At 38.8% G+C, this 25,724-nt stretch overlaps 2 protein-coding genes across 4 annotated transcripts in view; both read right to left on the bottom strand.

Annotated features, from left to right (window-relative positions):
- The window catches only part of TNFAIP8 (TNF alpha induced protein 8), a 66,063-nt gene extending 57,136 nt beyond the window's left edge, over window positions 1–8,927 (bottom strand). Inside the window, exon 1 of one of the 2 annotated variants that reach the window (XM_075079267.1) lies at window positions 8,797–8,927. In XM_075079267.1, coding sequence (XP_074935368.1) covers window position 8,797 — 1 coding nt within the window. In that variant the 5' untranslated portion in view covers window positions 8,798–8,927. Of the gene's footprint in view, window positions 1–8,130; window positions 8,236–8,796 lie in introns of those variants that run through there. The other variant, XM_075079269.1, reaches the window with a different exon arrangement.
- An 886-nt stretch (window positions 8,928–9,813) lies between these two features.
- The window catches only part of DMXL1 (Dmx like 1), an 87,530-nt gene continuing 71,619 nt past the window's right edge, over window positions 9,814–25,724 (bottom strand). The window contains exons 35-44 of one of the 2 annotated variants that reach the window (XM_075079263.1): window positions 24,774–24,860; window positions 23,825–23,946; window positions 23,568–23,709; window positions 18,849–18,909; window positions 18,180–18,307; window positions 17,912–18,004; window positions 17,352–17,443; window positions 16,378–16,430; window positions 13,838–14,055; window positions 9,814–13,461 (exon numbers count right to left, since the gene is read on the bottom strand). In XM_075079263.1, the coding sequence (XP_074935364.1) occupies window positions 13,237–13,461; window positions 13,838–14,055; window positions 16,378–16,430; window positions 17,352–17,443; window positions 17,912–18,004; window positions 18,180–18,307; window positions 18,849–18,909; window positions 23,568–23,709; window positions 23,825–23,946; window positions 24,774–24,860 (1,221 nt within the window). In that variant the 3' untranslated portion in view covers window positions 9,814–13,236. The remainder of the gene's footprint in view (window positions 13,462–13,837; window positions 14,056–16,377; window positions 16,431–17,351; window positions 17,444–17,911; window positions 18,005–18,179; window positions 18,308–18,848; window positions 18,910–23,567; window positions 23,710–23,824; window positions 23,947–24,773; window positions 24,861–25,724) is intronic. The other variant, XM_075079264.1, reaches the window with a different exon arrangement.

Raw genomic sequence — 25,724 nt, 5'->3', positions numbered from 1 at the left:
TTTATAAACTGCCAATCATCTGAGATTACATTTGAACACCTTGCAGGAGTAAATAAATAAAAATGCACACAGTATTTTTTTCCTATCACTGACTTCATGTTCAGTATGCCTCCTCATCTATTCCACAGTTATCCTCCTGGTATTAACAAAGAAGTGCGCACTTCAAGTGACTCTAAACTACCCACCTGCCTATTCAAAACTACTTGTACAGCAACTACTGCTAGCAAATCTGCACAAAAGCATTTGGTTGCGGTCAGCATACTTTCTGCATCATTGGCCAGTGCGGTGTTTTGCAGAGCAGTACAATACAAATTCATAGCTTGGATTACAGAGATTTCTCTACAATTCAAAGGTTAATCACATTTCCACTATTATTCAATGCTACATGCAACTTTCAATAGTTTTTCAAAAGCTCCAAGCAAAAATGGATTTACAGATTTCTTTAACATGAGGTTAATTTAATACACTAAAGTACTACAACAAACATTTTAATGGACAACGAATTAAGTGGATGTGCCTGGAAATAATCAATTGAATTCACATAAAGTAGCAGATAAGACCTTGATATGAAATTCAAGGAAATAAAGAAGTAGCATATAAACCATTTCTAGAATGACATCTTCAAATGAGAAACAATTCCACATATTAATAAGTTGTCAGCTACTGGGGAAAAAAAAAAGGGCTGGTAGCTAAAAAAAAGTATCAAGATTCACATTCTACCATTTACAGTAACAGATCTGTATTATCTTATGTCATGATTTCATCAGAGAGGTGGCTAAAGCATTCTGTAATTTATCCACATTATTACTAACATTAAATATTACTTAGTGATACAAGAAAAGAAAACTGTAGTCAAACAGAGAAAAACCATTAGCTTCCACTCAGAGTTTTTGAATTATTCTGAACTTGGTGGAAACCCAGGAAGATGTTCAGAAAAATTTTGCTACGCTCATCCTGAATCCACCTGAGACTTCAGCAGGAAATACCCCTACAAATGAACCTCATGTATTTTATATAATTGCTTTTATTAACTTGTAAGTAGTTATGGGGTGGAAAATAGGAAATATCAAACCTGTTATCCCACCGATGCAGATCTGTCCTTTAGGTCTTTGCAAGAGAGTCAGTCTGCATCACAAGGTTAACATTAAAATCATAGAATCATTGAGGCTGGAAAAGACCTCTCGGATCACCAAGTCCAACCGTCAACCCAACACTACCATGTCTCCTAAACCATGTCCTGAAGTGCCACATCTACACATCGTTTAGATACCTCCAGGGACGGTGACTCCACCACCTCTTGAGGCAGCCTGTTCCAATGCCTGACCACTCTTTCAGTGAAGAAATTTTTCCTGATATCCAATCTAAACCTCCCCTGATGCACCTTGAAACCATTTTCTCTCATTCTATCGCTAGTGACCTGGGAGAAGAGACCAACACCCACCTCGCTACAACCTCCTTTCAGGCAGCTGTACAGAGGGATAAGGTCTCCCCTCAGCCTCCTCTTCTCCACACCAAACAACCACAGTTCCTTCAACGTCTCCTCATAAGATTTGCTCTCCAGACCCTTCGCCAGCTTCATTGCCCTTCTCTGGACATACTCCAGCACCTCAGTGTCCTTCTTGTCCTGAGGGGCCCAAAACTGAACACAATATTCAAGGTGTGGCCTCACCAGTGCTGAGTACAGGGGCACGATCACCTACCTCCCTGCTCCTGCTGGCCACACTGTTGCTGATACAGGCCAGATGCTGTTGGCCTTCTTGGCCACCTGGGCACACTGCTGGCTCATGTGCAGCCGGCTGTCAGCCAACACCCCCAGGTAAAACAAAAATGAGCTGCTAATTTTTGTTATACAAAATTGTCAAAAACAGCACAAATACAAAAAAATCCTTAAGCTGTATTATTGCATATTTCACTGAAATAATAGCCATAACTCAACAGCTAAAGACAAAGGGTATCAACTGCTTTCTTCTAACTTGACTTGCAAAATTTTGAACACTTAAGCAAACTTCAAGGCTTCTAAAATAAGCTCAGCTTTGTATCTCTTGCTCTACCCTTTATTTATATTCTTCTTTTCTTCCCTGTATCTTATGCAAAAGGCTTCTACTTTTTAATCTTATAAAAAGCATAATTACATTCCACATGCCACTAAACCCCCCTTAGCTGTTTACAAAATCATTCCAATCATGCCAAAATGATAACACAGCTAACAGTGCTAGCAATACCATAAATAAGGCCACGTCTAGACTACTCAAGAGACAGGTTTTATGTCTGGAATCCCGAACACTACAAATTGAAGGCCCAAGAGTAGCAAATTATTTTCCTTTATATAAACTCAATAATTAAAATATATCAACGACAAAGCTCTGAGTAGGTTGGCAAGATATCCTCAGAGGGGATTTTTTTAAGAAAATAAAACAATTCTGCAGTTAGTAGTTCATAAAGACAGTATTATACACAGCACAATTAGTTAAAATCTTAATATCAACATTTATTGACTCCAAAACACAAATATGAGCTGGAATTTAAAAGAAAAAAAATTGCTGAACAATTTCTGTTGATTTTTGTTTCACCTTGTGAGGAAATACGAAATACAAAATTCAGCTGAGGGGCAGCTGATAAAATGCAGTTTGCATTCCCAGCTGAGGAGGAGAGATGTGGGATGAGGTGAATGTGGACAACGGTTCCACCACAGGACTTGAAAATTATTTTAATACACTAAAGAAAATACACGAAGCAAATATACAAAACAAATATCCTTCCACTTTTTGGTAGAAGACTATCATAAATAAACACATATCTCATTCTGAATATGCTAAATTGGCTCAGCAATCAGGGCTTAATTACAAGCCTATTTAAGTAGACTTACCTTACCTAGGTTTTTTTATGCCTGCGCATACTCACCACTTGGAGAGTACCTTCTGCAGCAGATGAGTCACAAAGTCACAGGTACCTTCCAGTACCAGCTAGTACTTTTGTACAACATTCTGAAACCACGCTATCTAAATAATCCAAAAATATACCCAATATTTTGGGAAAGATGGAGGTAAGTTTTAGCTACCTTTTTCATATTAGTTAACCACAACATACCAGAGAGCTTTAAAAACTGACTGCTTCATAGAGAACTGTGATGCTTTATTAATAGTAATTAACATAGCAGCAACTTCCTCTTTGTTCCTCAAAGCAAAGCAGCACCAAAACCCCCTTCATAACTATTTGTATAAAAATAGCACTAAAATGTCAAGAGGCAGTTACGTACTTTGGATGTTGTAACAAAGAAGTTGAATCACATCTTAGCATTTAGCTACTTATGTCCAGTGACACCAATGACTTGGTTATGTCTTAGGCCTCTGCGGAACTGGTGAAGGCAGGAAGTTAAGGTTTTGTTTCTTTCGGGACTGAGTGACAGCAGCGATGTGTTTATGCCTGGAGTGCTAGCTAGCATACCCATCCAACAGACTTCTGACAGAGAATGCTTCTCATCACCTGAAAACTACTTCTAGTATCTTTTTTACTATTTCCAGATTAAATTCCAGAACTTCACTGTACTTGTAGGTAAGATAAGTTCTTCAGGCAAGTATAATATTCTGCAGTAATGCCAACATACTTTTGATAGCTCACTACTACCCATCAAATTGGAAGTGGCCAACACTGCTATATGGGAATTGGGTCCAAAACAACTTATTTCAGCTAGAAACTAAAGGGAAATTCATCTTCATGGAGAATCAGAGTGGTTACAGACATCATATTTCTCGTTGAATCACTGAAATGTGGTCACATTTTGTTTGATAAACTCCACTTCAGCATGTCTTCAAATAAAATTACTACTTCCTTCTTAAACATTTTTTTCCCCTAGCAGATGAAAGATTTTCTTTGCCTTCCTGGATCACTTATTACTTTAATACTTAAAATGCCTTTCAAGATAGCTAAATTTATTACATTATCTGTGTGTCGTATATATGCTGGATAGGGCAGAGGGCCTGAAAAATCAGTTAGAGGTAACTACAGGTTTTTTATTTCCTTCACAAATCAGGTATTCTACTTCAATAGAAATTGATAGTGAGAGCTTGTCAAGAGACAAACATGTTTGAAGATAACCACGTGCAGGTATACTTTTTCAGTTTAGAGCTTATTTCCCCACTTCCCATCAGCTTACAGTTTAATATATTCTATCCTTTTACACATACTTGCTACACAGAGAAACATCATGGACTATAGTTACATATTTTACTTCTGTACAGCTATTTAGGACAGCCAATCCTGAACATACCTGAGCCCCAGTAACTTCTGCAGACAAAGCACCAAACAAGAAAAACCATATTGTCTTAAATATATGATTAGCAGAGTTAGATTAAAAATATCATATGAAGATACTAAAAGAAAGTAAGCATGTAAAATCTTCAACTATTGAACACCAGCCACATCACACAATAAAAATTTAGCTATTGATCCAGGTAATAAATATCAAATTCATATGCGAAACATCGTCACCAGTTCATTCTGAATTCTAGGGCCTCCAGACATGGACACGAAATGAGCCAAATATTCTGCTGCAGATGTAGAAAGCCTAGCTCATTGCTCTGACACACCTCCTGCAGATGATTTAACAACTATCACTCATGGTCAGACAGGTATCCAAATAACTCCCATCATCATCAGCTGCACCCAGCCTGATTTCTGTAGGGTAACGCTGCAGTATTCTTCCCTGAATTACTCCATAAATTAGAAGAAAATGCTGGGTTTTAACGTGTCTAGTTTTGTTGATCCTGTAATATAAACTGAACTACAAAACCAGATATTTAATAATACCCAACCCTATTTCTGTAAGCAAAATGTGATCTTGGATTAAGCCAGGCATACTTAATACTAAAATGCACCTATTAGGAAATACGCATTTACTTAATGAGAAAGCATTGAAAGAAATGCAGATTTTGGTACTGTTATCTGCTGGATTTAATCCTCAACATACATCTTATTAACTTACCAACACCAGCTAATGGTTTTATCACCTAAAAGGCATGTAGTCGCTGTAAGGTTTGCTCAAGAGCTGAGACACTTACTTTTCAGCATCTGGGTTTCTAAACAAAAACAGCATTGAAATTAAAGAATAGCTTTAACTTGCATCATTTAAAGGGTATGTATTTTGTTTGACACTCCATCTCACACACGTGCCTTACTAAATTCAAAGCTGCTGCAGGGATCCCAGGAACCACCACAGTGAAACAAAGAAAAAGAAAGAAGTGATGTTTTGGCTCCAAGCAACACTTTCAATGATCAGTTCAGAAAACAGCACCTGAAGCACATGATTATCAGCTTCTAATTTAAATCGTGTATTCTGTACTCTTCTTCTTTTGAGACACGTTAGAGATGCTAATGAAACGGGCATGCGCTACTGTTCTGCAAATTATGTACCTCAGTCTCAGGGCAAGGAGCTCACTTCTCAGTGGGGGTGAGGTCAGCCTCTCTTCAAGTTAAAAAATGAAATTCTGGTTTGAGCAAAGCATCACTTGAGAAAGAGTGTAAAAGTGCCAAGTGAAACTTCTTGCTTGCTTGCTTAACTGACAAAATGCCATCTTAACTTCTACTTGACCACACAAAACATTTATTCTGGGTCTTATGATCTGAAGATGCTGGAGGCATAAGGAAAAAAAAGCCCCGTAACTAATTTCAAGCGATACTCACTTTCTTTGATTATGAAGCCAGTCTCAAATAAAGAGGACTAGATTTTCCACTACATCACAGTTGAAAAATGTTGCAGACATTTTTATTACATATCAAATAGACAAGATGGCTGATCATGGCTGTGAGCACACAGGCACAAAAAAAAAAAACCACCCCAAACCAACCTTGAAAAGCCCTAAAGTTACTTTGCCATTAAATCACCAGCTTCTTGAGCACGCTGTGCTGTGTGTCGATACTCCAAACAGCAGACAAGAGAACTGGAATCTGTTAAATTGAGATACATATCACTGGAATATGGCTTGATGGTTGTTCAAGATCTATTGTATACCAGATATACTTTCCCTGTGAGAAAATTTTCCTATATAGCTAATTTTCAGTTAAATTTTAGTTTTTTTCATCAGATCGATCTGATCCACGAAACCTAAATTGAACAAGTATAAGAAATTTATCAGTGGGGGAGGATGAAAGTAGTTCAAATGACTTACCTAAAGGTGGGAATATACAAGAAATGGCAAGAAACATACCTACAAAGGATTTAAAAAAAAAACAACAAAGGAAAAAGAAAAAAGAAAGGAAGCAAAGTACAGTCCAAATGCCTTGTATTGTATCTCAGTGATGTAAGAACTTATAAACTGAATTTACCCAGCCAGTAGTCAAGGCTGCTAGTACAGTAAATACAGTAAAAACTATGAAAAACATATTACCTACCATCTAGATGAAGCAGGTAATTTAAGTGGATATATCCAATGTTAAGATCATGACAAATATCACTGGGTGACCTTTTGTTAATCTTTTTACAGTTCATGTATAAGAATTAATTAAAAAATTAAAGGCAAATTCTAGGCCAAAACTTCTATTAAGAGGTAAACTCAAGAGTGAACATCTGCAACCTGGAAGAAAATTCATCATAAAGATGTAACTTCTCTCAGACCAACTACTGTTTACATTTGATAATGTTCCATGTGAAATTTCCTTCCAGGTGAAATAAGAAGTAGTATGTAAATGTGCTAGAACATTTTAGTTCCTTCTTCCTGCTTCTGAGCATGTTACAAGTTCACTAAATTTTGTCTTCCAAATAAAGGTCTTGGACCTCCTTCCACCGCAAAACTCTTCATCTCTGCATTTTTCTTCTCCCCTAACAATTCCTGTTTAGAGCCTCAGGAAACTTTAATGTGGTTTATTTGACAGGCAGCAGATGATTCCCACCCCTTAGAAAACAGACTTCTGGGATGAAGCAGGAGGAACATCCAAGCACCTTCTCCTAATACCTGAGTAGCTCATTCCCGTGAGGATGTTTTTTCCTCCTCATTTTAAGTTTTCAAATGAGAAGGTAAAAATGTATCCTGTTCCTGTAACATACAGTACACACATCATGTGCTTGTTTAAGTTAAAACTTTGAGGTCTGCAAACACATGATGTTACATTATTGCCCTGTTAATTCATCGCAACAACATAACTAGCATGATGAGGAAGGGAACGCATTCAGCCTAATTTCAAGTTATAATAGCTCAGACTTGCACTGTATCCTAGGTTGATTAAAATGCTCATTAATCACTGCAAGGTAGAAATAATAATCAGAAACTTCCACCACAAAGAAAAAGAGATTCCCACCAAAAGCCATTATATGGAAGAGTTATAAGCAATACATAGTGTCAATAGCTTTTCCTATTTTTTTTAACAATGTCCATCTAATCTAACGTGCTTCCCACCACGGGACCAGGAAAGGTGTGCAGGGTGAGGACTCCATCTAGGCATGGTGCCTTTACAGGTACAGCACAGCCTGACCCGTGCTGCCCCTGCAATACCTGCCTCGGGTCTGCCAATAACTAACGGTAACTCTGACTCTCGCAGCAATGACCACAAGCGATTAGACTCAGGCCAGCAGCGCTTTTCAGACCAGACCTGTGGTCTGTGGCAACTGAAGGGCTGGTCTGCTGTTGCAAGGGCTGCAAGCACTTTGCTTTCATCACTCTTTCAAAGCAAATTTCCTATTTAGAGCTGACAAGAGATAAGCAGAGCTGGCAGCAGTCAGCCAGCAAGCACAACCAACAGCTCCTCATCTGGCGTATGCAACTGCTCGGAGAAGTTTTGACCGGGCAGTTTGTAACGTGAGTAGTTTCGCTAGTCAGTTAAGTGAAATAATCTGCAAAGGAGCATAACTGAAACGAGACACGTGCAGGGCTGAACCTCATTGGGACTGCGTTTTGCTCTACGAGTGCATACATGTGGTCAAGGAAGACTGCGAAGATGCACCTCTAGAGACACGCAGGCCTCCAGCACGGAAAGCCTGACCATCCAGTTTTCTAAAAGGAAAAGCCCACACTGAACCATGATCTCTCTTATTTAAACAGCAGTATGTCAATAAGATACAAACTGATTTTAGTGGCAGAATTTTTGTTAGTAGCATTTCAAAACCGAACTCAAGTTATCTGAGAAAAATTTGTCTTTTACCAGCCCCGTGCGAACTCAGCTGCGTTACCAGGCTTCTTGCCTCTGCCTCGAGAGCTACAGACCCGTTTTGTGCGTGCTCGAGCACAACCCTGACGAGGACGACGGCTCACTCTGGCAAAAGCAAAAATATTTCTGAAAGAAAGCAGAAGACCGCCCCGCTGCCCGGGAAGAGCGACAGAGGGAAGACAGGCGGTGAGGTTCGCCCGAACAGAAACCCACGCACAGCTTTCACCCCAATACATTTTTACGCGATGAAAACCCCCAACGTGAGCGCTTTCGGGCAGCCTCTCCCAGCGGGAGAGCCGCTCCGAGGCGGAGCCGGGGCCCGGCAGCACCGGGAGCCGCCGGGGCAGGACGCGGCAGCGCCCCAGCCCCGGCCCCGGCCCCGCGGGGGCTCCCCGAGGTCCGCCCCGGCCGCCGCCAGTCGCTCCCCGAGCTGAAACCTGAGTAACTCCGGGGCGGCACCGGGAGCCCGACTCCGCTTCCCAGCACCGCCCCGGGGGCCGCCACCTGCAGCCGGCGGGCGGGCAGGGCCCCACGGCCACCCGCTCGGGGGGGAAGGCTACCGGGGCACCACCGCGCTGCCGGGCCCCTGCTCGCCCGGGGAAAGGGGCTGCCCGGCCGGGGCTGGAGTAGGACCCCGCGCCGAGGAGCGGCGGCACTTACTGTGTGAGCGCGGTGCGGGGGCGGCGGCGCCTCCTCGGGGCTGGCGGCGGGAGCGGCGGGAACAGCTCTGCCGAGGCGGTGTGGGCGCGGCGGAGTTAACCCCGGCTCCTCCACGCCGCGGGGCGGGGCGCGGCCCGGGCGGGCGGGAGAGGGGCGGCTCTGCCCTCCGCGGCCCGCCGCCGCTCCCCCCGCGGGAGCCTGGGGAGGGGAAAGGCCGGGCAGCCCCTGCGGCCCGGCCCGCCGTCCCGCCCGCCCCTCCTTCGCCCCCCTGGGGCTGCCGCCGCCGCCCGTCGCCGGGCCGCGGCCGCAGGGGGGCCCGGGGCGGGCGGCAGCGCGGTAAGGTGAGGCGGCCTCCCCTGGCACACAGGGCGGGGAACGCCAGGTCGGGGAGAGGGGCGTAAACGCGCCCGCCAAGGCACGTACAGTCTCGGTGCCAGATTTTGGGGTACATCTTCTGTCCCTGCTTTGCTACCAAAGGAGGAGTTAGTTATTGCGAGGGCAAACGCCAAATAAAACCCTTCTTTCGTTCTACCGAGCTGAATTGAGGTGTTTCTGAGGTGTTTTTAATTTTGGCGGGAGCTCGCTGCCTGGTGTGTAACTGGAGCGGGGGCACTCATCTTTGTACCTCTTCTCCCGGCAGGAAAAGCAGAGAGGTGGAGTTCCCCAAGACCTTCACAGGCTTTCAAATTTACATGAAACAGTCAAGGGGTGAAAAAAGGTAGTTGTGGAAGAAAATGACAGAAAGCACCATCACTGCATCAGCCTCATTCCATTGAGAAATGAGTTAGAACTGAATACAAATGGTAGTTAGGCATTGAATTTAAACACCCCACCCCCCCACCCCCCCATGGAAAAAACCTCAAAACCATTAAAAAACCCCAAAAAGTTAATACAAGGAAAGCTACATGAAAAGCTAAGGCATTAAAAAAAAAAAAAAAAAAGACACGAGAGGAAAAGGATCAAAACCATGCAAATTTTAGAGCTAGAAATGGGGAGGAATAAGAAACACCAAGAAAATTGGTAAATCAGTATCTTTATTTTATAGAAAGTAGTTTGATCAGTGTGCTGAACCTGCCATTAGAGGTGGTTTTGCTATTTTTAGTAAAAATAAACATCTGAAAAAGTTACCTTGGAGAACATCTCATCTCCAAGCTTATTTCCTTTTATTCACTGTTGCTTTTTTCATACCTATTGCAACTAATCTAACACTGGGTGCTCTGAAGAGGAAGGGAGTGGTACCTAACGTACGACATCTCAACGGTTTATTTCCTGTAACTGGTAGCGAGGTTCCTAAAACGCGGTAGGACATGTAGAAGCTCACCTTGTGCCACGTCAGTGTGGTACAAAATCTGCATCTATTCCACTCTCCATCTTTCTCCATAAACATCCTGCAACATCAGCTGTCAGCTGAGAATTTTCTGGTTAAAAGTCACACAGCAAGCCAGTTTAAGTACCCAGATGGCCAGAGTTCTAACTCTCACAGGTTAATAAAGTGTTAGTAAAGAACGTGGATCATGAATCTCTTTGAGGTAACTGAATCAATCAGCAACACAAGAATGACACACTCCGACTGCATTATGTATTGCTACATGGACAAACACAAGTCACAACTGCTAGTCTATGGAATTTAAAAGGGACATTATCAACTACAAGTTAAGTTGTTTTGTCTGGACATAGAATTATTGTTGATTAAGCACTGGTAAATGCAAATTTTAAGTTAAATTTGTGCACATGGCTACTCCAGGCACAGAACCCTGGGTAGTCACTATTGCTCTTCTTTGAGTAACTAGCAAAGCAACAGGGGGAAGCATTAACTGCTGGAGGACAAAAATCAGTGGAAGTTGGTAAGGGCAACAGCTGGGAGAGTTTTGAGTTCAGTTTTTCCCCCAATGACTAAATTTAAAGTTGAGAGTGTCCCTTTAAAAGTTTCAGATACAACAGAAATTAATTAATTTCAATTCCATTGTTACAAGCAAGCTACCAATAATTTGGCTTACACTAATTGTTAAACATCAATGAACATTATACAAGCAAACAACTGATTTGTAAACAAAGCAGCAGCAACATGGAATTCTAGAAGGTTGAGTTTCTCCAGGATTTATTCAAAAGATTATGAAGGTGTGGCAAATACATTGTGATTTTACATAATTTAGTTTTGAGAGTAGCTTAATATAACTATAAACATTATTGAAAATGCCTGCTCATGGTCACTACTTTCCTGGTATAGGTTTGCCAGCATTATGCATAGTGCAGCTCTACTCAGAAAAATGACAACACTGTATGCCTTGGCAAACTACACATAAAATCTGCTTAGTTTGCAGGTACGACAGCTTTTTGTGATTGCCAGTACAATAAACAATTTCAAATATTAAAGCTAATGAGATAAATCTATAAGGACAAAACATCAAGAACATCATTATATGATGTTGCCATGATTTTTGCACGTTTTACTTTTCTGAACATAACTGTTAGTTCAGTGGGTACAGAAAACTAATGCATGTATATAAGCACCTACAAAGTCAGGGTTTCAGTTGATTCTCAAGAAGTGTGCTACTGTTAACTCTTTTGTTTTCCTTCTTTCATAAGGAGTACTAGGGACTCAGTCACTGAGCAGATATGACATATACGCATTAGGCAAGTCTGTTTTGTAAGGTGGTGTCACTTTTAGTCAGTCACTTTTCTGGTCCATCAGTGTACTTAAACTGTTTTGATATTGGTTGAAATTAAAATTGGTAAGTGTTGTGGAAGAACAATTTCAATTGAATCACTGAACAGCTGTACCAGTTTGAAATGCTCTCATATGTTTCTTCATGGCAAAATATTCACATTCTTTTTATTGCACAATTTAAAAGTTCAGGTTATGTGCATAAAAACCTTCATAGTGTTTGCACTGCAGCTTGCGAAGCATACATGTAAAATGACCTTAATTTTACAAAATCTTTTTAAACAATTTTATATTCTTAAGATACAAGCATCCTGAGAATGTTAACAAAGTTCGTTTTACAAGCCCTTCGTTTCTGCTATGCTTTATTTATCCCCATAGTTTCTAATTTGACAAGTTTATTTTACAGTTAATATCTTGGTGCTATATTTCACAAAATATCTTTTAGCAAAAAAAGTACAACATTGCCATTCAAATAATCCAGCCTCACATCTAATTTACAAGTTAAACTTTTGTCAAGCTTTGACGTCAGGAAAAGTAAACCAAAATACTCACAGAAACATTTTTTAGCTGACTAAAAAACTGTAAAGGCTTTGTGCATTAATAATTTGGTCAAACATTTAAGTTAAGCGGTTTAATATTTTGGCAAAAATCCAAATCCATCTATCCTTTTCAATATTTCTTTCATGTTACACCAGATGTAAACGTACAGTACAAAGACTGACAGTATTAAAGTACTTTGCTGTGGAACTTCCTATTTCCTTTTTCAAAGTTCTTAGGAAAAGCAGACAAGAACATAAGTGCTAAGAATAAACTGAGTATCTTTGGGCTAAATAAAAGTTTTATTGGAAAAAAATGTAAAAATAAATTAGTTTTTTTTCCTCTACAGATGTGTAAATAAATATTCTTTGAAGAAATTCTAGTGCCATAATCTAAAGCAGTTATCTTCCTGTACCTTTTTGATCAAGACAAGCGCTTCACACATAATCTTGACTGTTTTACAAGGAAGATATCCATTAATATTTACATATTTTTGTAAAGGGAGTGTTCAGGGTCAAAAATATATTTCTTTTTAAAAGGTAAGCCTGCCATCCTGATGGCAGTGATTCAAGCTATAGAACAGAAGACAAGTTACAGAACATCCGTCAGTTTCTTATACCCTACATCAGAGGAAGGAGATCAGGCAAGTTAGAGAGGTAAACAGCCTGGATTCCAGGAATGGAGACAGATGGTGGCTCATTATATGAATGCTTGCATGGCCAGGAGTATCTACTCATACAGGCTTTGTTCCTCTTCTGCACATAGGTATAACTTTTTATTGTCGGCTGACTATGCAATTTGAGAAAAGAGACAGTACGGTTGCCACAGTGAAAGAGTAACATTACCTAAGGCTTCCAACTGGACGGACCAGCTTCTAGAAGGTGGCCAAGTGTTAAATGTAAGCATAGGCCATGCCCAGATGGTACGGTCCAGGTGGGAGTGTACGTACCTCAAAAGGAAGATTAAACCAATTCAGCAACATCTTAATATTGTAAGTATATAGTTCAAAGTCACGTAAAGCTTTTATTTTAGGCAACTATCAGAAACTGAAGGACCTTGTTAATCTTTAAGGCATCAATGCATCAGGGACTAAAAGCTCCAGGTAATACATATGGGCGCGGGGGGAGCATCTCTGTGGCACAAGCTATCACTGTGTATCTGCTTTGTTGACTAGTTCCAGCAAAAATATTTTCAGGGATGGTAGATGGGGAATGTTATACACTGTTCTGAGAAAAATATTAGATCATAAGTTTCACATCATTTTTTAACATGTCATTTAAAGGGCTGAATCTATCAGCCAATATTCTCATCTTTACTGTTCCATCAGCACCACAGGAGAATATGTGATTTGCTGGTCCTGTCTCAATTTGCATGACTCCCGTCCCAATGTTTCTGAAGATAGACTGTCGAGCATGCTCATTGATGAAAGTGTGAAGAAGATTAAATGTAGACAGACTCCATACCTGAAAAAGCATCAAAACATCAATCTCTTGTAAGGATAATTACCATGACCTTAAAATTCACCAGTAACAAATCATGGAGAAACTGGACTCCATTTTGCATTCATTTTTCTGATACCAACTGTAAAGGAAAAGATATGTAGCAATCTGCAATGGCACAGTTATAGAATATTAATATTCATTTTCTATAATAGGAATATATAAGGGGACTAAGGTAAGACTAAGATTTCATAATTGAATTAGTATATGTGAAAGTCAGGGTTGAGAACAAATGCAGAATGTATGACATATCTGATTATTCCACACCTATGCAAGATTCTTTTTGAATTTACACATCATCACAATCTTTATCTCTCTGATCCCTCACCCTCATTAATACCTTTATGTTGCCTTCAGCAGATCCCGTGACAAAATACTCTTCTGTAGGATCAACAGCAATTGCTTTGACTGGAGAATCATGACTCTGGAGTAACTGTTGCTGCTGTTTTTGGCGAAGATCAATTATACACGTAAAGCCTTTTCTGCCTCCAGACAATAACAGCTGATGTTTTGGAGCATACGCTAGCACTGTGGCTCCGCTATCGTGGCAGATAAAAGCTGAAAGGCAAAAGCAAAGTAATTTAAATAAACGCACAGTACTAACTTCAATTTCACAGTACTAACTGTAATTTTCCATCAGTCTCTAGTGGTTCAAGACAGTAGTAACAGCGACTTTGATGCTGTAATCCAGCTGACCACAACCAGTCCATTTACTGCAGTACCATATATATGTAAGCTCAGGTTCACATCAGACATCCTGAAGTAGCAGTATTCTCAAATCAAGCAATTGCAATCTGTATGAAAAAAAAAAATTATATCCTTTCTATCCCTGTGTAATCGCAAACTATTAAGTCTTGACCAGAAACAGATTCTTTTCAAACTCTGTAATGCTTGTTATGTTAAGGCATATGTTTTCCATAAGAAACATCCTCCTAAATTACTTGTCCAAATATCTTCTAAGTTTCCACTGGTTATTGTACTGCTTTTCACATATTTTTGGATACGTCTGCTCCCCCAAAATGAGAGAAGCGAATGAAGAATACAATTACCAGAACAAAGCTCAGCATGTCTGAGACTAGACACTATGAATCCTAACACATGGCATATAGTATAGGGTTCTCCAAATTTATGTTTAGAAACGCTGTGCATCTCACACATACACTTAAGCATTCACCACACTTCAACTGCAAGGGTTCACAGCTTCTGCCTCTAAATCTAATTCTGTATTTCAGACACTGAAATGTGTTTCTTTTCCACTGCAACAAAATATCAGTAATAACGTTAAGGAAACCCTGCTAAACATTTATTACATCTCAAAAAGCATACTTAATATTGTTCTAAACCATTTTTGTAATACTGTATTTAGATATCTATACATGTACACACACAGAGAAACATTTAAAACATTACAAGGTATTTGGTGTAATACATAGAATAAAAGTGTTACAGAACTGGACAATCTTTGAATGCAAATGTGCCCTGCTTAACAAATATAGCAGTAAGTTAATCTTTTAGTTCAACTCTGAAAATTACTATGTAATTATGAGATCTTATTTGTACATCTGCTTGTTCAATATATTGATAAAAAATTAAATATTTTCTAGAAAACTTGGTGCATTTATTCATATACAGACCTTCAGAGAACTGTTTTATAATCATGGCTTCTCTGAGGATAGGATTTTCTTAGAGGCAATGAAATACTTAGCAGTTCATTAACAGCATGTCCTCTCATGTTCTCCAAAGAGATAATGTACCTGCAAGTGCCTAATGCTACCTGTGTCGTGCCACTATTTGGTCTAACACTTAACTGATAGAGAGGCCCCACTCAAAATCTGATTTGTAAATACAGACACAGCCAGAGGAACTTTGAATTGAAGGGCATATCCTGCAAATATGTATCTCATAACTGTGCTAAAAACTGTAGTTTTGGCAGTGTTACAGCTATTGTCTTCTCAACATGCTAGTTACTACAAGCAGGAATTGCTCAGAATCTTTTAAAAAGAAACGGAAATTATGGATGCCTGGCTGTCAGCGGTTGTACTTGTGGTGCAAAGATACAAGGTACGTGTCATGGTTCAGCCCCAGCTGGCAACTAAACACCACGCAGCCGCTCGCTCACTCCCCCCAGCCCTGTGGGTCGAGGGAGAGAATTGGAAAAGCAAAAGCAAAAGACAAAAACTCATGGGTTGAGATCAGTTTCCTAATTAAAATAATAATTATAATAATTATAATAATAACAATAATGATAATATAATGAAAGGGGAAAGAGGGAAAAAAACCAGAAACACAAACGATACAACCACTCACCACCCGCTGACCGACGCTGCCCGTCCCTGAGCCCCAATTGCTTCCCTCCCCTCCCCACCTCTCCAGCCCCTCCCAGTTAAACTACTGAGCACGACGTTACATGATATGGACTATTCCTTTGGCCAGTTTGAATCCGTTCTCTTAGCTGTGCCCCCTCCCCTCCTGGCTTCTTGTGCGCCCGGCAGAGCATGGGAAGCTAGAAGAGTCCTTGACTAGTACAAGCACTGCCCAGCAACAACCAAAGCACTGGTGTGTTATCAACATTGTTTTCATGCTCAGTCTAAAGCACAGCACTGTGCCAGCTGCAGTCAAGAAAAATAACTCTATCCCAGCTAAAAACATGACAGTATGCAAAGGAAGATGCTTAAGTCCATGAAACCTATCATTTACATACAGCACTAAACTTCTCAAGAATCTGTGTTCATACTCCTGCTGGTGCACTAACACAACAGTGAAACATGTTTTACTCCTAATATTAAAATTACTTCCCACAGTAACTTTTTCATAAAGAGAGCCATACACATACATATTTTTTACTGCTATCAACTATTTTGCTGGTTGTATTTTACTTACCATGCACCAAGCTATTTGTAGGTGAAACCAAAGTATCCCAAAGACAAATATTCCTGTAGAAAAAAATGTTTTACTTCAGCGAGAAGTGTTCTAAAGTATTCTGAACACTTGAAAAGTAATCTGAACCTTAAAAAGATGGTTTCAGGCATGAAAGCACTGTAAACAGACTTTCAATGATTACTTTTGAGCAGACCCCAAATTACTTTCATAGTTATACATATACTGCAAGAACACGCCCTCTACACCATCATTCTACGACTTATTATTCTCATAGGTTATTCATATTGAGATTACAATGTTTTGTAGTTGAATTCACCTGAATGTTAGCAGTTTTTGCTATTTCTTGATCAAAACTTAAGAAAATAAATGTGAGATGAAAGGCTATGCGTAACTCCCTATGTCTATAAAAATAATTTAAGACAGGATCATATAACAGACCAGTTCAGTTGGAGGAGACTTACAGCAATCTAGTCCAACTGCCTGACCCCTTCAGCACTGACCAGAAGTTAAAGAATGTTATTAAGGGCATTGTCCAAATGCCTTTTAAACACTGGGGCTTGGGGGCATCGGCCACCTCTCCAGGAAGCGTGTTCCAGTGTTTGACCACACTGTCAATAAAGAAATGCCTCCTCATGCCCAGCCTAAACGTCCCCTAGCACAGTTTTGAACCATTCCCACTTGGCCTGTCACTGGGTACCAGGGAGGAGAGACTAGCACCTCCCTCTCCACTTCCCCTCCTCATATGGAACATGAACAGAGGATTTATGCTTCCCTAGGGAACCTCCTTTAATAGGCACATGGAATATCACTGCAAACATTACTTCTCTCCCCCTCCCACAAAGACAGACAGACAGCAGAAGCACATGTGTTCCTTTTAAACTGCTTAAGGAGAATCATCAAAAAAAGGGGGGAAGAGGGGGGGAAGAAGAGCAACATGGCACCACTTCATTTTTATGCATTATAGCAGTTCTTACCTGTTGTCAGAAGACAGTCCTGCTGTGGCTATCAAAGATGATGAGCTGATGAAAACAAAGTCATTGGCTGTTTTGTTATGACACTGCCAGGTCTGAAAAATTGCAGTTTTGAAATCATTAATTAAAAAAGAAACCAATTTTTTTTAAGCATGAAACCTTAAACTTCCTCAAGATGAACTGCTGTTTCAAAAACAGTTTAAACACAGGATATAAAGGTAAGTCTATGCCTTCTGATAGTCGTAAGTTTTTCATGGAAGTATAGTTTCCAGTCCTGCACTACTGACAATTAATTAACAATTGACAATTATTGACAAGTCTCAAAGAACAGTGAAGTTTTTTCAGATCTAATATTTGCATCTTCTATTCTAACTTAGTAAGTATGATTAGGATTTAAGAACTTGTCTGTCATATGGATCACAGGATGGCAACTATATATTATTAAATACTGATTAATACTGGTTAGCAGCACAATCCCTGCCCTCTCCTAACTGTTCTAAGGGGGAAAGGAAATAAAAGAACACAACACAAGTTTATGAAAACAAATTCAGTTTTCAGCTTACCAAATATGGTTTAGGTGAAGTTCCAGTAAGTGGGCAACATTTCCAATTTGTTTGATATAAACTTATGTATCCATCAGCATCAACAATCCCAAACTGAAAAAAAAAGATATATTAATTTTGAATACATATGTATGTATTACGGATAAAGTATCCGCCTTTCAGAGAAACTACTTTCGGTTTGAAGAACATGATGTTTCTTCTAATTTACAAATATACTGGGGGAGGGCAGGGGGGAAGAGGGTAAGTACAGAAGCATTCTGTAAGTTACCTTATTTCCTTGGTAGTTGAATCTCATTCGAGTTACCCTGGAGTTGCCACCAGACCGAAAACATGTGATCTGCTGTGCATGACCCCATTCAAACATTCTTACACTACCATCTTGAGCACCTGTCAGGTCTGCAACAGAAAATGTTTACTTGACTTTTCACAGGTGTTGCAGCAGTTGAACAGAAAGGTTTCTTCCAAAATTTTAAGAACTCTCACACCAGCTCACAACATCCTCAAAATAACTAGTGCCACAACACATGCCATAGTACCTGGCGCACTGTAGTAGTGCGTACCACTGAAACCCATGCTATTTAAACCTTACTGAACTGTACTTATTATTTAATTAAGAACTGTATTCAGAGGGTACTGAAATATGAAGCTATTTACTTGGAGATAATAATCTTTTCCTACTATCTTTCATCCAAGTGACAAACAAAACAAATACTGTACTTTTGGTATAAAAAATAGCACTGTTTCTAACATCTATTATATATCTCCCAGTATATTTTTTTTTTAGAAATGAAAAATAGTTTCAGTAAAATAAGGCTTATAAGCAACTTTTAAAACATGCAAGAGATTTCTGTGCTAGTACAAACTAGCAGCATAATAAAGAAATGGCCAAGAGTAAATATATAATCTTTAGGTAACTTTTCTATACAAAACAACTTACAATATGGTAACGTTGGATGAGAGGCCATTCTTCTGACATTATTAATAGCCTTCTTGAGCATCTGTTCAATATACAAAATAGAAAATAATTAAACAACACTACTGGAACAAAACACTTAGTGAACTAGAATAATTAGTGATCACAGAGTTGTTTCCTATCAATGTTCCTACTGAAAGCAAGTACCGGGTTTAGAAATTCATATAGAAGTCAGTTTCTGCCAAGACTAGTGTAGATATTAATACTGTTGCAGCTTTATACATCTAGATAAATATTAATTTTTTGCTTCAGAGTTTTATGGATCCAAATATAAACGCTCCTTAGACTGCAGTCTTACCTCTTTTCTTGCCAATTCCTTTCTGATTCCATTAAATTTATTGGAATATTCCTGAATATTGTAAGATAAGCAAGAGAGAGGCAGAAGCATGTAAAGAAAGAGGTAAACAAACTTTAACAGAAGTAAAAAATAGGAAGGAATATATTTATTTTCAAGTCTAGTTAATTTATTGTCATTAATTGAAAAGTGATTGTTTGTGGCCATCCAGAATAAGCAATATACCTAGCAACTGGTAAATAAAAAATTATTCAAAAGTGTTTTGTAATTTTGCAAATACACATCCAATGAATTTCCAGCAACAGTTCTGTTCCTAAATTCCAGGCTTTGCTTTGAGCAAGGCATATTACCAGGACTGCTCTTTTTCTTAGTTGATTAATTCCTGACTCGGAAGAGTTCAATAATATGAAGAGGACTGGAGACATTACACTATTAAGAAAAAAACTCCATCTAATTAAGTCATAAGTCCAACGCACAGTGCCACAATTGGAAAGAAGTGGTAGGGATTTTTTGTCAGGGAAATGCACCTGTATTTTCCTTGCGTGTCTCTCCCCTTCCTTTCTTTCTATTACTGTACATCAAAGTTAAGTTTTCATTATGTCCTCTTAGTTCTCCTCAAAAGCATATTGCTACTTTGAGGACTGCCTTTCCTCAGGAAGTTTTTGGATTCAGTTTGCTCATGCATGTTTTATTTACCCAACATTTGAGAGAGAAGGGGGCATAAGTTTATGTTTGTGTCAGGTGTTAACTTTAAATGATAACACAAACAGAAGTTTGTTGCCAGAGCACTCACTTTCAACACAGCAGCTCACCACTTACTACACATCAGTAGCAAGCTGGCACTGAACTACTTTCATTGAGTCATTTAGGTTGGAAGAGACCTTTAAGATCATCCAGTCCAACTGTGACTTTCAGCTGCTATAATTTTGTACAGTGTTTTGCCACTGCTTTGTCACTGAAACAGTAGATGGCAAATCAAGTATTTTAAGTATGCTATTCTCGCCTGGACTCCAATCATATCAGGATGTCAACCAGAAGAATGTATGAATCACAAATTTTTATTTGCTTCATATTACTAAATATGATCCAAAGAGTTGAAATGCAATGTTCTCCGAATTTCCAGTTTGCAAACAAAAAGGAGGAAAAACACTTGGAAGGGAAATAATTGATTTTCTTGCTAAAATTTCCTGTGGTTTGGATTAGTGGAGTAATTGCAATCCTCTTGATTACATTTTGGAAGCAGATTTACATCTTTCAATTCTCAAAGCTTTATTATTTGTTGAAGATAAAGCCTTGTGCCTCTTGGTTACCCAAGTTTATTTCAAAACACTCTCCTGAAGATAAAAGATAAGGTTTTCAAATACATAGTTTTCCTTTTTTTCCTGTAAGTACTTGAAACAAAAAAACCTCAATGGCTTGGTAAAACATTGGTGAATAAAACAATATATACATTATAAGATTTTGAACAAGACCAAGAATTACACTCTTCGAGCATTAGTGCATATACCAATCAGTAAATAATTGCAATACTTTGCTCTCTAAACTTGTAATTTATCTCTACGTATAAGTGAAAAAAAATTATTTATGCTTGTTCTAGTTCTTCACCAAAATGAAAGGTTGTGTTGAGTTTTATAGCTACTAACGTTTACCCAGAAGTCAATGGAAATCATATTCCTTCACTCAACAGTTAAGCGTGAATCATGATCTCCTGACCCCTACTGGGCTATGCTTTGGAGAAATGCATGCTTATGGAAATGTGCCTTTGAAAGACTATGCTAAAACAGATGTCTGGTACAGCATCTCTGATTTAGAAGCCAAGTATAATTATCAAATGCAAATACTTTCATTACCAATGTAACTGACATTCAATACTGCTAGTTTCCCCTTAACAACAGCTGATGGCTATAACGCTGGTTGCTTTGGGCCTAATGTACAATAAGACTGAAGAATAAGAAAAGCTTAAAATCTGACCCACCAGTTACTAAACTGGTGAATATTGGTGTCAGCCACACTGGCTTGGATGACAAGCTGTTAAACATTACCTGAGTTTAAAAGCTGACAACACATACTATTTACTTCAGTGCTCTCTTAGGAACTGTGTCAGCACTGTACTGAATTTTCTGCTGGTCAGCCTCCTTACTTACCTGGTATGAACAGTGTTAACAGGAAACAGTGAAGAACAGTAATAGAAAAACTTTAGTGCTAATAAAATGTTAGCTGCCTAAGTCCAGCAGTTTTCCTTGTTGATGGAAGTGAAGCAAAGACAAGACTGAAAAGCCAGTAATGGTAAAGAACAGTGGACTATACCTACTAAATGGGCTGCAAATTATGGAAAAGCAAAGATGGGAATAAGGATCAAAAGCAGTATCCAAAGGAACAAAGTAACAAAGAGCAAACAGAAATATTTCGTGAAGCTGGTTTTCCTCCAAATTTGAATCCTTCCACAGTAACACTACTTGCTCCCAAGAATCCCTATATCTTCCTTCATTTACTTTGTTCTTCATTCAGTGCCTTGCCTCCCTTCCCTAGTGGGCAGGTGTCATTGTGTGCTGTGGTTTGTTTTCTACTCTGTCAGAGTCAAACATGCCAAATAAAATTTAGGTCCAAAGCTTAACAGCAAACACATTCCACACAAGCATAGCCATATGTCTTTAGGTAAGAAAGTTCTACTACATATAAAAATATAAAGTCATGTAAGAATAGTTTACATCAATAGATTATGTAACTACCTTGTTGAGAAACACACAAACGTGCAAATTCTATACATACATATATACCTATATAAATGGAAGTGAGAGGACAAAGTGGCACAGTCATTCAAATAATACTTGCATAAGAGACCTGACTGTGATACCAGAGCTACAAAACTGGCAACTAGGATCAGCAGTTCCTAAACAGAAGGGAAAGGTATAGGTACTGGCACAACACCCACTTCCATATGTGGATAACATTATTGTTCTTCTAATGCTCATTCCTTATTTACTGCTTCTAATCATCAAATATTCTCAAATGTCAACTACAACATAAATTAACATACAGTTCTTTCATTCTGCCACCACTTACAGACTTGCTCTGAGCTACTAAATACCACAAAGCAGAGCCAAGTCACAAGACTTAATGCATTCAGTTATTCAGGAAAACTCCACATCTGTGTGCAGATAAGCTGAGAGATATGGGTGTCTCGTATGACCATTTCAGTTCAGTTGTGTCCAAATAAGCATCTGACAGCTAACTAATCTGTAGATGTGCATTCTTAGAGAGCATCTACGCTGCATAGGAACTAAGGTAAGTATGTCAATGGGCAGACTAGAATTATCATTTGATCTGAATTAAATCTGAGCTAATAGCTTTTTGCTCATGGCCAAGCTTCAAACCAGACACATAATCTACTTCTAAAAGTAAGAGCTACCCTTGTGCAGGAGTCACCTTTAGGATCAGAAAGATCAATTTGCTCGTGTGGACACAGTCGCAGCTTTACTGGGTGTTCCTTGCTCAGAAATGCTGAACAGTGAAACTGATTATCAATCTCCTCTAAATATGATCTTCAGAAATTAGATATTTAATAATGCTACAACAAAACTGTGCAGCACTTCCAAGATGACAGAGCTGACCACAGCTTTGGAGACAAACATCAGCATGAAGTTCAAACTATGCATGATGTTTGTAGTTGGTCCTATTTCTGCAGTACCGCTTTCCTCATTTTTCTTATAAGCCAAGCATCCCCATTTTTTTCCCAAGTTTAAGTTGCTCAGTTTCCCGAGTTCAATTCATTTCATTTGAAGCCTCTGTCCTGCCAGTGAAGTCTGCTTTAGGAGTTAATTTACTCTCCTTTCTATAATGCAGGCTCATACTAACACACAGTGCACTACAATGGTACTTTGTACTAGGGCAGAAGGTGTTATTTACTTTTGAATAAAAACTTGAGTAGTCTGGAACTCAGAATGAAACTTAAGATTACGCTTAAAATAAAAGCTACATTAATATCGCACACAAACATTTTTACTCAATCTGTATAATTCTACATCCGGAAATGTCCTGACTACATACTTTTTAGATGCACCATTTGGCTTCAAGTCATTAAAGAACAATTTAAGCTGCCATTTCTTACCTGAACCCCGATCCCTTGTTTTTAAATGATGTATCTTAAGTATTGAAAGCATATATGGCTTGACTAAAAGCTTTGCTTGCTTAGTCAGTGTGTCTTAAATTTTGTGCAGTATTTTAACCTACTAATTGAATGATTATAAAAAAAATCCATCTTGTCTTGATTACACAGGAAAACTAAATTTACTTACAAGCTAATTGTAAAATATAACCAGCAACATTGAACAGACGAAAGGAGAGAATTAGGTAGAGTACGTAAGGCTAATCTTTGACAAGCAACTTACCACAGATGCACCCCTGCCAGTTTGTGTACTACCGAGCCAAGGCATATTGATAGGTGTGCCAGGATTACTATGAGTGTAAGGAGTGGTTCCCTGAACATTTACCAGATCATCACGAGCATGTATAACTAAGAAATCATCAGCCCTATAAATGAAACAACAGTGTAAGTTAGATTCCAAACAACAACATTAAATACTGTGCTTTGTTACACCAATTTTTATATAGTCAAGCTGTGATATTAGAAACATCGAAAGCATACCCTTTATGTTCTACTTCCACATCGTCATCAACCCAGGTATAGATTTGTGTAGCTAAAATTGAAGAAACATCTAATTCTTGAATGTCATGACTCGATGCTATTGCAATGCAGTTCCGATTTGCCTGAAAAGGTAACATACACAAAAGCAGATACGAAAAGGAATACTCAGAAAGGTGTTTTTTAAATTTTCCCTGGTTATGTTGTTCACAAAAATACATTTAATCAATTTACAAAACCCAAATACTTATGTCTACAAAAACTGTCTAAACTTGACATTTTCCTTTCAAAATTTGATTTGCATCTGCAACAGCATCACACACTATTTGTATTTTATACCTCTCCCACGGAGCTCTAGTTTCTCCTTGCTTTCCTCAGAAGATAAACAGAGGTAACTATACTACAAAGCTTGCAACCAACCTCTCCTCCTCCAGTTCTTAAGGCCTTAAGGTCAGAAAAAGGTTAGAAGAGAACTCCAGGATCATCAAGTCCAACCACCAACCCATCACCCGCAGGCCTCCAAAACCATGCCCTGAAGGACCACATCTACATGTTTTTTGAACACCTCCAGGGCTGGTGACTCCCCCACCTCTCTGGGCAGCCTGTCCCAGTGCCTGACTGCTCTTCCAGTAAATAAATTTTTCCTAATATCCAATCTAAACCTCCCCTGACTATTCCTACACACAAGCTTAGAGAAAAATTAGAGGCCACCCATCCCCTCCCTCAATCCATCACACAATAGAAAAAAACAATTTGTAGTAGAGCTGTTTAATTATGAAAAGATAATTATGAAGTGTTTTAGGGAAGTAAGCACTAAGAGTTCAAGCCGCAGAAGGATGGCTGGCAAAGGATATCTCACCCACGTGTTCCACAGGAATTCACAATCATCTACCACCCGTTTATCAGGTGAAAGTACAACACAATTACATTTTCATACCCCCTTTATACTCACCTTATTGACTGCAAAAGCAGTAATGATGTCAGACTCTTTATGGATTATTCTTGCCTTGCCTCCTGGGTATCCCAAATCTGTTTCTATCTGTATTTAAAAAGAAAAGCATATTTAAATGTAAACTTCTATGCAACACTGCTTTTTACTGGAAGTACAGAGACCAAACAGTTGATCATATGAAACTTCATGTATTTTTTTTCTCAATTTCAATTCTAAGAAAATTTAATAAATACAAACTGTAATAATTATGGTAAACTTGTTTGTGTGTAATAACTTAGCTTCCCACTGCCATGTTGAGATTACTACAGCAACACAGAAAGCGTAATCTGTCACAGAAGTCACAGGACTGTGTTCAATCTCAAGTTTTTCAGAGATGCTGAAAACCAGTAAGCCTACAAGCACAGTTGGGTGTGCCAATAATAAAAAAATTGAGTCTTGACGTTTTGTTTTTAAAAAAATTTGCTAAGTCTTTTCATGCTTTTAGCTAACTTTTCACCACTGAAACTGAAATAGTCCAAAAGAAAGCGCAGACAAGATCCTGAGCAGGAAAATAAATTTGAACTTTGTCAGCTTATCTATTCACCATTCTCCACAATTAAATAAATCTGGAATCCTGCACATTCCAGTATCACAAACTTTTTGCTATCACATTTTCTTCCCCCCACCTTAATGTGATCTAATGTTATATTTCAATCTCGTTTACCTTTTTATACTTTAGAAATGTATCCAAGTATATGCCAGCACACAAAATTTTAAGCTCTACCAGCACTGTACTACTCCTGTTCAAAATTAGAGAGCAAAGCATTCCAAGTATTAAACTGATAGATTACAGACTCCAGACTGTTGTAGTTACAAAGTAATTTTTACAGTAAAAAAAAAAAAGCCTTGCTAAACAAATGGTGACATAAAAATTCAAACCTGGACTACAAAAGTAAAACTCTGCATCTTCTT

The sequence above is a fragment of the Phalacrocorax aristotelis genome, chromosome Z, assembly GCF_949628215.1.
Source record: "Phalacrocorax aristotelis chromosome Z, bGulAri2.1, whole genome shotgun sequence".
NCBI lineage: Eukaryota > Metazoa > Chordata > Aves > Suliformes > Phalacrocoracidae > Phalacrocorax > Phalacrocorax aristotelis.
The sequence above is the reverse complement of the archived record's forward strand: the minus strand, read 5'-3'. Positions and strand labels throughout refer to the sequence as shown.